The sequence below is a fragment of the Piliocolobus tephrosceles genome, chromosome 6 (genome assembly GCF_002776525.5).
Source record: "Piliocolobus tephrosceles isolate RC106 chromosome 6, ASM277652v3, whole genome shotgun sequence".
In the NCBI taxonomy this organism is placed as follows: domain Eukaryota; kingdom Metazoa; phylum Chordata; class Mammalia; order Primates; family Cercopithecidae; genus Piliocolobus; species Piliocolobus tephrosceles.
The window spans coordinates 47,773,544-47,786,418 of NC_045439.1; the positions used below are offsets into that span (position 1 = coordinate 47,773,544).

The following is a 12,875-nucleotide window of genomic DNA, read 5'->3' on the forward strand; positions in this document are numbered from 1 at the left end:
CTTTATGTGCACTTGGAAACCCCCAAAATCATGTGACTCACTTTACTGCAATATTCACTTCATTGTAGTGGTCTCAAACAGAACCCTCAGTATCTCTAAGGTATGCCCGTATGTGCATAGAAATTTTTAAAGAACCTTCAAACAGAGTTAATAAGTAAATTTAGCAAGGTCACTATATAATACTGTATTAACCTAGTGTGTTAGGCTGTTCTTTTGTTACTAAAAAGAAATAACCTGAGACTGGGTAATTTATAAAGAAAAAAGATTTCATTGGCTCATGGATCTGCAAACTGTACAAGTATGGCACCAATATCTGCTCAGTGTCTTTCGAGGGCCTCAGGAAGCTTACAATCATGGCAGAAGGTGAAGTGGGAGCAGGCACATCACATGGCAAGAGTGGAGCAAGGGAGCAGAGGGCAAGGGGGTGGTCCCAGACTTTTAAACAACCGCACCTCATATGAACTGAGTGAAAACTCACTTATCACCAAGGGGATAGTGCTAAACCATTCATGAGGGATCCACCTCCATGATCCAATCACCTCCCACTAGGCCCCACCTCCAACTTTGGGAATCACATTTTAACATGAGATTTGGAGGGGAAAAATATCCAAACCACATCACCTGGTAAAGCATTTTTCATTTCCACTTTAAACTTTCCTATTTCAACTATGTACTCAGATTTTCTTTTGTAGGCATCCTATGGCTAGATTTTTTTCATCCAATCTGACAGTTTCCATCTTTCCAGCTGGTACAAGTTAGATATATTTAGATGTATTTCCAATAATATAAGTCCTCAATGTCATAGGTTCTTGGAAACTATAACTTGAAGTGAAAAGATGTATAGCAGGTTCTTCAATAATATCATTTCATGCAAGGTAGGTTCATTATTAACACTGGCAAGAAAAAAATCGTTCTATTATATGTCTTTTTCCTTAAAGTTGCAGTTTCCAAGAACCTATCAACGATGTTAAGTGAGGACTTATGACACTTCATTTTGTGCTTTCCATTTACCAGTTCTTTGTATTTTCTTCTTATTTTCCCCTTTCCTAATTTCTGTTGTTTGATTGAATTTGTTAATTTTCTAGTTTATGCAATTTATTTATTTAGAAGTTGTATGTTCTAATTATTTTCTTTTCAGGTGACAAATACTTAATACACACATCTAAGTTGCCAAAGTCTACAGTTGGTATTTCTATTTTCCTCCTAAACAATGAAAGGACTGTAGAATGCTTTTACTCTTCCCACTCTTTTCCACCTTATGTTCTGTTTTTGTCTCCCATTTTAGTTTTACCTTTCTTTTATAAATCCTCAAGCTAGCCATTAACAATTTTTATGTCCAGCATTTTTTTCATGCAACTCATTTCTAAGGTTCAGTTTTCTTCTTCCTAAAGTATCACCTTTGGTAGATTTTTCTTCAGGGTCGGCAATTAGTAAATTCTCTCATTGATTACATATATGAAAAGGTCTGTTAGTCTTGCTGGGTATAGAATTCAAGATGATGATTACATTCCTTTGCTATTTTGAAGATGTTACGTTCTCAAACTATTATATTCTGGTTCTATTAAAGACTGCTGTTGGTCTAACAGTTTCTCTGAGGTAATCTGCCTTTGATTTATGCTTGCTTTTAAGATTTTCTCCTTGTCTTTGATGCCTTACATGTTCACTATAATGTGGATCAGGGTATTGATTTATTATTTGTCTTGCTAAGGGCTGATTGACTGTCATAACCCTAGAACTTATCAATTCTGGAAAACTGCAAATTTGGATAAATTATTCAAGTTCCTATGTTAGTCCACTTCTCAAAACCCTTCAGTGTCTCCCTCATTTACTGCCAGTATTACTACTCAAGCCTGGCATGATCTGGACCCTGCACATTTCTGTAATTAAGTTTCCCATTAATTCCATTTCTGTCTGCCAGGAAATCCCATGACTCAAACTGATGATGCTATTTCTTGTTAATAACTCAGCTTTCAACTTTACCTACCCTCTAAAGCCTTTCCTGAAACCTGTTCTTCTCCCTAGCCACTCTCTGTTTTGTGTACCCACTCTTTCCTGCTTATAGGTCTGTTAGTTGATTGCATTTATCTATTTATGTGTAAAATTTTCCCCCTCTAGACTCAAGATCCCAGTGGGAAGCTCCCTTTGGATTTATGGAGACAGGTCCTTAGTATGGGCTCTGTAAATATTTGTAGATCAAATGAATAAATGAATCAAGAAACGAGGGTAAACACTAACTCATAGGGATCTTGTAACAGCTAAATATATACCACATGAATAAGCACCTGGCAAATAACATGTGCTAATCTATTGTTTGAATCTCCATATTCATGCATTATTCTGCTACAGTGGGTTATGTACCAAACTGGATGCCTTTTAAAATTTCCTTATTCCATATGGCATAGAGTTCTCAGTGTTCTTTGATCATAATGAAGTATATTTTTGGTTCTGTGCCTTTTATTCCAGTTGCTATATTTCTCAGAACAAGAAAAAAATGAAGATGCTTATATAGTTTACCAGTTATTACATTCTGTCATGAAAACGCAGTGCATCTGTGAATGTTCTTCTCCCATATATCTTAATTGCATCTTCTGCTCCTTTAGGTGTCTGCTCCAGGCCTTTGCTGACCCTCCTTATAAAATAGCAAATTTCCACCTCACCTCCACTCTGCCCTCTTTTATGTGCTTTATTTTTCCCATATACTTGTCCATAAATGAATATTACATATTTACCTTTTTGGTTATTATTTGCCCACACATACACACCTGCATATAAAGTAGGAACTTTGCTTTATCCTTAGAACAGTGTCCAGTACACAGCAGGTACTCAATAAATATTTGTTGAATAAATGTATCAATGCAGATGCCACTGATTCCCATCAGTAAAATTCTAGTGCCAGAGGAGACAGACACAATAAAACCCCTCTGGGAATGCTAGCCTTCAATATTCATCTTGACCTGGGATAAGATTACAAAACTTGACTATTTTGCTTTTCCTGAGAACAGACTGCCTAATGCATGATTTCATCCTGAAAAATAAATAAATCACTTCCTCTCCTGGCAAGCACCTTAACCAAGCTCTAAGCTGGCTGCAGATAAAGCCCGTCTGTTCTCTACTGGTTTAAAGATAGTGGCAGTTCCTGCCTGCTTTTAGCAAGCTTTATTTTGCTTTCTGTTTTCTTTCACCACTTAAGGAAAATTTACATATCTTTTCTACCCATTTTATCATTTTGATCTTGGCAAGAGATTTCAATTAATACTGTGTGAACAGTTGTGCAAAGAAAGCACCCATTTACAATGATAATGGGGAATAAATTCTTATTATTTCATAATGACAAACACCTAAAGCTTCCTGTTATTGGTATTATAATTTTGAGAGGTCCAGAGATGACAAATGACTTGCTGAAGGCCATGTAGCTAACTTCTACAATACGGATGATTCCTAGTTTTCCATGAATAAGTTCATTTATGTTTCTCTTACCACTTACACATTAACCTAAAGCCTGCCAATTCTTACTTCACTAGTGTGAATCCGTCTGTGAAATAGCCATCTTACTTCCTCAACCTTCAACTATCAAACTGTTAGAGTGGGTTTTTTGTGTGCCATCCAACATCTCTCTCCAGACTTAGCGTGAATGAAAATAATGTGGTCTCTCAGCTAACCTGACATTCCAAGGACAGGGTCTCACTGTGTCACCCAGGCTGGAGCGCAGTGGTGTGATCATGACTCACTGTAGCCTCGACCTCCCTGGGTTCAGGTGATCCTCCCACTTCAGCCTCCCGAGTAGCTATGATTACAGGTGCATGCCACCATGCCTGGATAATTTTTTTTGTATTTTTTTTTTAGAGATGGGGTTTCACCATGTTGCCCGGGCTGGTCTTGAGCTCCTGGGCTCAAGCAATCCACTCACCTCGGCCTCCCAAAATGCTAGGATTACAGGAGTGAACCACTGCGCCTGGCCCCAAGGTCAACTTTATGGTCAATGAAAATGCCTAGCCCAGGAAGTCTGACCTAATGTATCCTCCACTTTAAAGAGAGTTTGCTTCTCCCTGTTCCTTATTGGGAACATTGTGTATTCGCCATACACACTATACAGACTGTCAGATTGGCAGTACACACAGTTTCCCGTGATGTGGTGGACACAATACTCATCACTAAAGGTACCTGCTGGCTGGCACCTTCTGGACTTACAGCGGATAACTGGGGCTATCATTGGACTGGCAGTGCCTCCTAGTGGCCACAGCTCTAAAGATCTCCTTCCAACTGAAAAGCAGCCAGGGCAGCAAGAGCCCACCAGGCAACCCCTACCCTACCCTCTCCTTTCTTCTCAGTCTTGTCCCCATATCATGCAGTGAGAATTCGGTGCTGATCAGGCTGTCATCATATATACCAGTCTTTTCAGTATTTGACAGAATTCCCAAAAATGACGTGGCAATGAAAAAAATTGGGAGGAGGGAGGAAAGGTAGGGAATATAAATAGAAAAAAAAAATCACGAAAATATCCTTAGAGTAGGTCATTGTGAAAAGTGCTTTGTAATAATGTGGTCATTGTTGTTCCTTCCCTTCAACCCTGTGGGAGCTCTGACACCCCGTTAAAGCTTCATTCGGTTTCTCCACAAGCTTGTATCCTTGAAAAGAATACACATGATCCCAAAGATGGTATTCTAAAGTGTATATGCTTCATTAAAATGAAAGATGATAAATCATGTCTACAAGCATAACCTTGAGATTACTGTCCTTAGGCCCTTGCTGGTGTGAGGTATGCAAATGTAGATTTTGGTCTGGGAAAGAACACCTCTGGGAACTGTAGAGGAATCGGGAAGGCTCCACTTCTCTATGAAAAAGACCCTGTAATGGATAAGGCCGTGCCACCACAAGATGAAGTGGAAAGTTTGTTCCTGCTCCCTCGGAACTCTTCCTTCTGTATGCTCCCGTGATCTCTAAGGCATCCTCTGTCCTCATGCAGTGTCTTGTCTCCTCTAGGTACCTCTTCCAACACTACGTTCTTTTCCAGAGAGTGCCCACATTCCAGTCCTTTCTCTGTCCTATTTCTACCTTTTCTTCATCAAAATACATTTATCCCATCCATTCTCTCAGGGTCTTGATGTATGTTCCGATAAAGTAGTTTATGGTAAGATTTTAAAAGTAGGTCACCACCCATTGTTCTGTTCCTTCCTTAGACATTTGCATTTTAACTGGGGACTCCTGACATCCTTGACTACCTGGGCTTGGAAACCAAAGCCTTATCTCCCAAATACACACCACCCACCTCCATTGCCCCCCAGTGGTCAATCCCAAAGATGACACTGTTGAGACAATGCGCTTTGCTTCCCTGAATTCTGTCTGAACGTCCCCACAACTGATACCCTTGGATTGTCACTGCATTAACCAATGACTCCACGTACCAGAGTCCAAGGGCTTTGGTCTGGGGTCTACAGGCACTGCATTCTGACATGGATTCCCTCAACCCACAAACAGAGAGGGGTAACCCAAGAAATACACAAGCCCTCTGGGACAGAGCAGTAGGATTTCTCTCCAATGATTGTTTCTTGCCAACAAAGGTTTTGGATATCTGTGGAGTATTCCAAAAGAAGGAGAGAATCTGGCAATTCTTCATAAGATTCTAGGCAATTAAAATTCATTGAGTCCAGATTTTCAAGAATTAGGGAAGGGAGAAGTGAAAGGTAAACGGTGGCGACAATTGGGAAACATTATGCTGCAAACCTGACATTTATGATGCCGTTGACTTGGCCTTGTCCAGCAGGTTTCTTGAGTTTCTCAGAAATTTCTAGAATATGCACCTCCCATATTCTGGGAGTCAAGAACTCCCAGGAACAGCCCAAGTCCCCCTCCTCTCACTCCCACCCTCAGCCTTTTTTCCCCTCCTCCCAAACCTCCCACCCCCTGTTCGCGTCAGCGCCTTCCCGGCCAGAACCGCTTTACCCGTCTCCAGGGTAGCACCCTTGGGCAGCCCAGCCAACGCTGTCGCGTCGAGCGGCGCCCGCATCCCCATGCGCGCAGGCGGCTCAGGAGCCGCGCGGCGCTGATTCGCTGCCGGCCGCGCAGACTGCGGCGGCAGCGACGCTCCCACCCCTCTCCGCGCGCCGCCTGGTGCAGCCTCAGTCTCTCCGCATCCGCGCGGCCACGGCGAGCCCAGCCGCAGCAGTCGGGCACCAGTGCTTGAGTGCACGCTCGGCGCCCGCGAGGAGAGACACGGCGAGCCCCCAAAGCCCGCACGATGCAGGCCACTGCCGATTCCACCAAGATGGACTGTGTGTGGAGCAACTGGAAAAGTCAGGGTATTCTCTTTATTTCAGTAGTGCATGCCTGAGGCGCACGGGAAACCCGGGACCCGGACTCATCCATTGTGCATCATTTCACCTGTGGGACCGGTGCATGCTTTATACCCCGGAGCTTTCTGTTGGGGGGTAGTAAACCTGTTATTTCAAGAATCAAAATGGATGGTGCTTGGTTGTTGTTTTTTTCTTTTCTTTTTTCTTTAACCCCACCCCCACCCCTTTGTTTTCTTATTGTAATGCTGGTATTTTAAATAATGCATCAGTCGCCTCCTCTGGGAGTTCTTTTGGTATCTGTGGATCATTCAGTACTTGTTTAATGTTTTCTCATCGCGGGAGTTAAAGTGCTTTCTTATTGTTTCATGCATCCCAGTGTATTTATTTCTGCCCTAAGGTTGAAATCTCCTGGCAGAACCATTAACTGAGAGGGCTGGAGTGCATCCTTTTAAGAGGGACACACCCATTTCAGGGTTATTATTTGTGATCACACAAAGGAGAGTAGAGATGCAGACTAGCTCTCGAAATCCTGAAAATATGATGGCGTAGCCACATATTTGAATGGTTCACTTTGAAATATTTGGGATTTTTTTCTGTCATTGGAGTAACCTGTGACTACTGTTTATTAATAATAGGTATCTGTGAAATAAATGGAGGGAAAGAAAGAAACAGTGCCGTGGCCCTTGGTATAACAGATTTATTTTGGAATAGTCCATATTAGCACTGGGTGTGGCTACCCTCCAGCCTCGTTTGGATTGCTTTTCAGCCATTTTTATTCAGCCTCACACTTCACACATCCATCTCTCCTTTGTTACATTAAAATTCACCTTGCTCAGTTACAGAGTATGAGGAGAAAGATAATTTGCAAGAATGAATTGTGTGTAGTAACTTGGGTGTTTGTCGGAGGTAGTGTGTCTTTTCATATTTAACAAAGATGGTTCTGAAGAAGGCGCGTTTAATTTAACCTGCAGGGTTTTGCAGCATCCCTCAGGAGACCAAGAATACTCTGGAGCAGCAGCTGATTTTGTAAAAATCTGGCATCTTCCCCTTGTAATTTTATATCACAGGAAGGATAGGACGTCCTTTCATCTTTAATGCCTCTGTGGGGTTTTGCCTCGGTATATATTTTAAGAAAAAGTAAACATAAATCTCAGAATTAAAAGCCTACTTACCTTGCCTCTTGTTTGTTGGATTGGGTGGCAATGACATAAAATCCAATCGTCTACTTCAAATTATATGAGTGCTGGAAATACAGTTGTCAAAAGTAAATCGATGGAGCTGATAAATTTAAAAGCCAATAAATAAGAAATGTATGGCAATTGAGGCTCAATGTTTTGAAGAGTGATGACAATTACGTGGAAGAGCATATGTTCAATATAGAAGGCAGCTGTGAAAATATTTTGTAACATTTTATTCTTGTTCTGTGTTTAGACCCATCCAGTTTATTTGATATACACACCTGACAAACAACTATAGCTTGATATAGTATCAAATTTAGTTGGACATAAACACTGGTTTTTAGACTAAGATTATGAGTTTCTAGTATTTTTAACAAAAGTAGATATTCAAAGATGGCAGGTTTTCTGTTATATTTGTGTAAGATATTCACAAAATCTTCTGAATTAAATATCTTAATCTATTTCAGCACAGTCTTACGGGTTTTGACTTGGTTGCCTCAGTTTATGTCTCCGAGGTTTTAAAAAATCACATGGTCTTTTATCATTAGAAATTAACACAAAATGTCATAGTTCACCATTGAAGACGAAATAATTTTTCATTTCTGATGTAGGGCTACTTGTGAAGATTAATTGAAGATCACTGAGAATCTTTTATACTCAGCGACCTTTAGTAGTCTTCCGTACCACTGATTTCCGTTTGTCAGATGGAACAAATCCATTATCTTGAAAATTGACTAATAAGTAACTGGATGGGAGGACTTATGAGCACAAAAGAGAAATTGTAAGAAGTGAATTACTCCTTTTTTTTCTCCTCACTGTGAGAACTTTTAACCTTAATCTACATTGAGGTTTTGTTGTTGTTGTTGTTTAGCATTTTTAGTGTATCCTCTTTCCTTTAGTTCCCTTATTATCAAAAACAGTTGTTCTTAACCCTGTCTGCCTGTTAGAATCACCTGGGAAGCTTTAAAAACCACAAAGGATGCCTGGGCCCCACCCCTTGCGATTCTGATTCAATTGAGCTGAGTATCCGTATTTTTTAAAAAGATCCTTAGGTAAGTTTAATATGTAACCACGGTTGAAGTCACTGGAATATTATTATTATTTTGTAGAGACGTTGTCTCGCTATGTTGCCCAGGCTGGTATCAAACTCCTGGCCTCAGGCAATCCTCCTGCCTCAGCCTCCCAAAGTGTTGGGATTACAGGCTTGAGTCACCATGCCCGGCCTGGTGTGTAATAATTCTTAGTGAGCCAAACCCATAGACCAGTAGAGGTCCAGGGTACCCCCAAAAAAAAAAAAATGCGTGTGATCTAGAAGCAGCTGTGAATGCAGTGGAAAAAAGTCAGTGCAGCATTGTTGATCTCCTCCAGAAGGATTAGGAGGGACAAGTTTTACTTGGAAAGGAAGTAAGCGAGCTTTCGGTTTTCTTCATATTATTAAATACTACATGGAGAAATTGCAGCAGATTGAATATTTCGTGAAGACTCCACTGAAACTAATTATGGTGTTCCATAAACACTGTAGTGCACATGCAAGAGGAACCATATCAACATACATAATTTCAGCTACAGAAAAGAATGTTTAAAGAAAGGGAGGCTAAAGTCCTCCTTATATATACCAAACCACACCAATTCTGCTTCCAATTTTAAAAAGTTATACTACCACCAAGTATTGGTTAATAATCAAAGCACATTCTACTCAGTGAAAACAAAATGAGAATTAAATGACAACCTAATAAAACACCTATATAGATAATAATCTTACAGATCAGTACCATCCTACTATTTACAGGACTCTTTACTGAGTGGTTTGTTTGAATTACTGCATTTAGTCCCCACAAAACCTGTGTGGTGTAAGTTTTATTATTGTCCTCATTTGGAGAGGATGCCTGAGGCTTTGGTAAGGACACACAAATAGTAATGCCAGAGGCTGGCTGCAAGCCTGCGCTGTCTCCAGAGACCCTCACTTCCCACTGCTCCACCTTCTGCCTCTGAGGTTGATGGCTTTTTCCTCAATGATTTTTCTAAAGGTTTAAATTATCTATGTAATGGTGATTCTATGGGCTTAATAACCCCTTCACATTTACAAGTCTTCATTTTGCACATGTATTCTCATTTGAGCTTTTCAGTTTACTCTTGGACATTATGAGGCTCAGAAGTTAACTGACTTGCCCAAGGCTTTTTGGTAGCAAATTGTGTAGTAAAAGGTGATTGTCTTGGCTTCAAATCCATAACTCCTCCCATCTCAGCACTCACTGCCTATCTTACTAATGCTAAGTTACAGAAAATGAACTCTCTCTTTTTTTTTTTTGAGACGGAGTCTCGCTCTGTCGCCCAGGCTGGAGTGCAGTGGCCGGATCTCAGCTCACTGCAAGCTCCGCCTCCCGGGTTCACGCCATTCTCCTGCCTCAGCCTCCCAAGTAGCTGGGACTACAGGTGCCTGCCATCTCGCCCGGCTATTTTTTTTTTGTATTTTTTAGTAGAGACGGGGTTTCGCCTCATCTACCTCATCTGAGATATTTTCACAGACATTCTAATCTTTACAAATATAGCAAAATTTAGCAGCAAGGCCGTGATCTTGACCAGTTTATACCATGGTTGTCACTGTCATCACCACCATCATCAATTCATCATTCTAAATTCTCTGTAAATATTAGCTATGTGCCAGTTGCTATCCTAAGCTCTTATTACATACCTGCTTTAATTAAGCCTCCGTGAGACTTTTTTTGTTACTCTCATGTTATAAGTAACTAAGGGATTTAAGAATGAGAAGGGCAGCAGTTTGCCCCAGGATGTAACTGGGTTCTGATCATGAAGCCTATACTTTTAACACTTCTACTATACTACCCAAATCCAAATGATGTTGTACTAGGGGAACAAAATTTGATAAGAACCATGCATTCACAGGATTCTGTTTGTTCTCTAAAGATCATTTTTTCTCCCCAGACCTCACTGTACTCAACAGATTCACCTGATATGATGCTTAGTCTTATATGGTGGATTGATCATGTGTGCCTGGGACTAAAGGTCACCTCCCACTTTACTCTGTGCGGCAGCATTTTGTAGTTACAGATTGCCAGAATGTAAGTTATTGATGAAAGATGAAACAGTTTCCAGAGAGCATAACCTAAAGGTAATCATTTTTTTACAAAATATTTTGAAACTTTTATGCTGGTCTACAGTGCTCGTGGAAACACTTCAGGATAATCTGTTCTGAAAGGAGCTGAACAGAACAGCTGTCTGAAACGTTAAAGAGCTAAGCATTCCAGAACACACAGAGGAAATAATCTGTTTTAGCTACAGTAAATGAAAAAAAAAATGCATGCCTTTGGGAATAGTATTTGGGAAAGACATTTTACACATACACATAAAGGCAGAGTAATATCACCTTTTATCAAAATCACCATTTTAGACCCATTATTATTGAAATATTGTACAAATATTACAATGTAAATATTAACATTTGCAAACTGCCTGGCTCTGAAGATTCTTATGGGATCCAATGGGAAAACTGCCTTAGCTGGGGAGATGGGGATTTTTTTTTCCCCCTTAGTGAAACCAAACTCTTATTATGCAGATAATATCCCAAAAGTAGGTAATCAATCACTCCATTGAAAAATAAAGTTCTTTTTCAAAATGTATTAACATTTTCAAGAGAAACTTTTTAAGGAAAGATTTCGAGCTCTGGGAGGGGAATAATGGCTTTATTTTTTTCTAAAAATGAGGAAGGCACATTACGAACATTTTCATTTGTACAAAGAGAGGTTCAAATAAAGCCACTAATTACCCAAAATCCTACCACACAGAGTTAATCATTGTTAAGATTTGCTGAATATTATCTAGATGTTGCATAAAAATGAAACTAAAGGGCTAGGTAGGCAACAAAAACAGTGTTTATAAACTAAGATTGAATATGTTACAAAAAGTATTTAGAATAATTTAACAGAAGTGGACATGAAATTGAAAGAATTGTCAAACTTCAGATACATGTTTCTTTATTATATGAGCTTTTCCTTCCTGGAAATTGAGAAAAAGACTATGATAAACATCAAAAGGTTTGAATCATTTTTAGTTACATGTTGCAGTTTTAGACCTACAGATGGATGCTCTGCAGTGTCCAACATTTTTTTTTAAAGATGCATTATGGGTTAGAAAAGTTGACAAAAATGCTGATCTAAATTTACATCTTCAACTCTATTATTTTTCTCAGATTTCTGTGAATACTTCTTTCATTAAAAAACGATAATCCTACTATTCCATTATAAAAGTATTATGATTACTATATATCAATAGGGATTATGGATGAAATCTTCCATTATAGTTACCAGGCCCTTCCTTCTTCATCATTTTTAAAAAGTCTGTCTTTCCCTCCTTCTCTCCCTCCCTTATATTTGAAATCATAATCTGTATACAATTATTTCTCATCTTTAGACCAGTTAATATGTTCTGGAACAGAATGTGAAGAAATTGATATATTTTAAATTACCTTATAATAGAATTAAATTCTAAAATCCACTGAATCCAACAAAACCAGATCTATTATGAGTTAGGCCTTGAGTGGTTAGCTTTCAGAATACCACTTTTTAAAATAATTAAATGTTTGTCACAGGCAAATTTCCCATCCTCCTCTTAAGTTGTGTACATGTTTGCACCCATGTATTGTTGATACACTGTCACCTTTCTAGTTCTTATGACAGTACAGTCCAGGCACAGTTGGCTCACGCCTGTAATCCCAGCTCTTTGGGAGGCCGAGGTAGGTGGACCATCTGACGTCAGGAGTTCAAGACCAGTGTGGGCAACATGGTGAAACTTCATCTCTACTAAAAATACAAAAGTTAGTCAGGCGTGGTGACACATGCCTGTAGTCCTAGCTACTCAGGAGGCTGAGGCAGGAGAATTGCTTGAACCCAGGGGGCAGAGGTTGCAGTGAGCTGAGATCACGCCATTGCACTCCAGCCTGGGCAACAGAGCAAGACTCCTTCTCAAAAAAAAAAAAAAAAAAAAGACACACAGCCATTCAAAGAAATATGGCTGCCTTATAATTAAGTTCATAATTTGAAAGCTAGGAATTTGACAATGATTCTTTAAAAGCCATCTTCTGCCTAGGTGACAGTTAATAATTCTAACTACTTTAAAATCTTGATAATTAAAATTATATTCCAAACTTACAGCATATATTTCAAATTAGAAGATTGTTAGGAGTTTTAAAACTTAAAAGTATAGTGTTCTATTTTTCCAAAATATGTTTGAGCTGTGTCTTTAAGTTCAAGCTGAGCAAAGTTATTTTATTGCTTCATGAAATAAAATTCTAAATTCTTCCTTATTTTATATGTTGCCAAAGGAAAAAGCATAATTTCAGCATTACTCTTGAGCTCTTTGATAAAGCTGGTGTTAACGTTGAACAAATGAA

The 12,875-nt window shown here is 39.4% G+C and overlaps 1 protein-coding gene across 3 annotated transcripts in view; it reads left to right on the forward strand.

Annotated features, from left to right (window-relative positions):
* RTN1 (reticulon 1) overlaps positions 1 to 12,875 on the forward strand; it is a 284,614-nt gene that overhangs the window by 243,582 nt on the left and 28,157 nt on the right. The window contains exon 1 of one of the 3 annotated variants that reach the window (XM_023231670.2): positions 5,928 to 6,296. The exons of 1 other annotated variant lie outside the window; for it this stretch is intronic. In XM_023231670.2, the coding sequence (XP_023087438.1) occupies positions 6,236 to 6,296 (61 nt within the window). In that variant the 5' untranslated portion in view covers positions 5,928 to 6,235. Of the gene's footprint in view, positions 1 to 5,927; positions 6,297 to 12,875 lie in introns of those variants that run through there. One more of the 3 variants, XM_023231678.2, reaches the window with a different exon arrangement.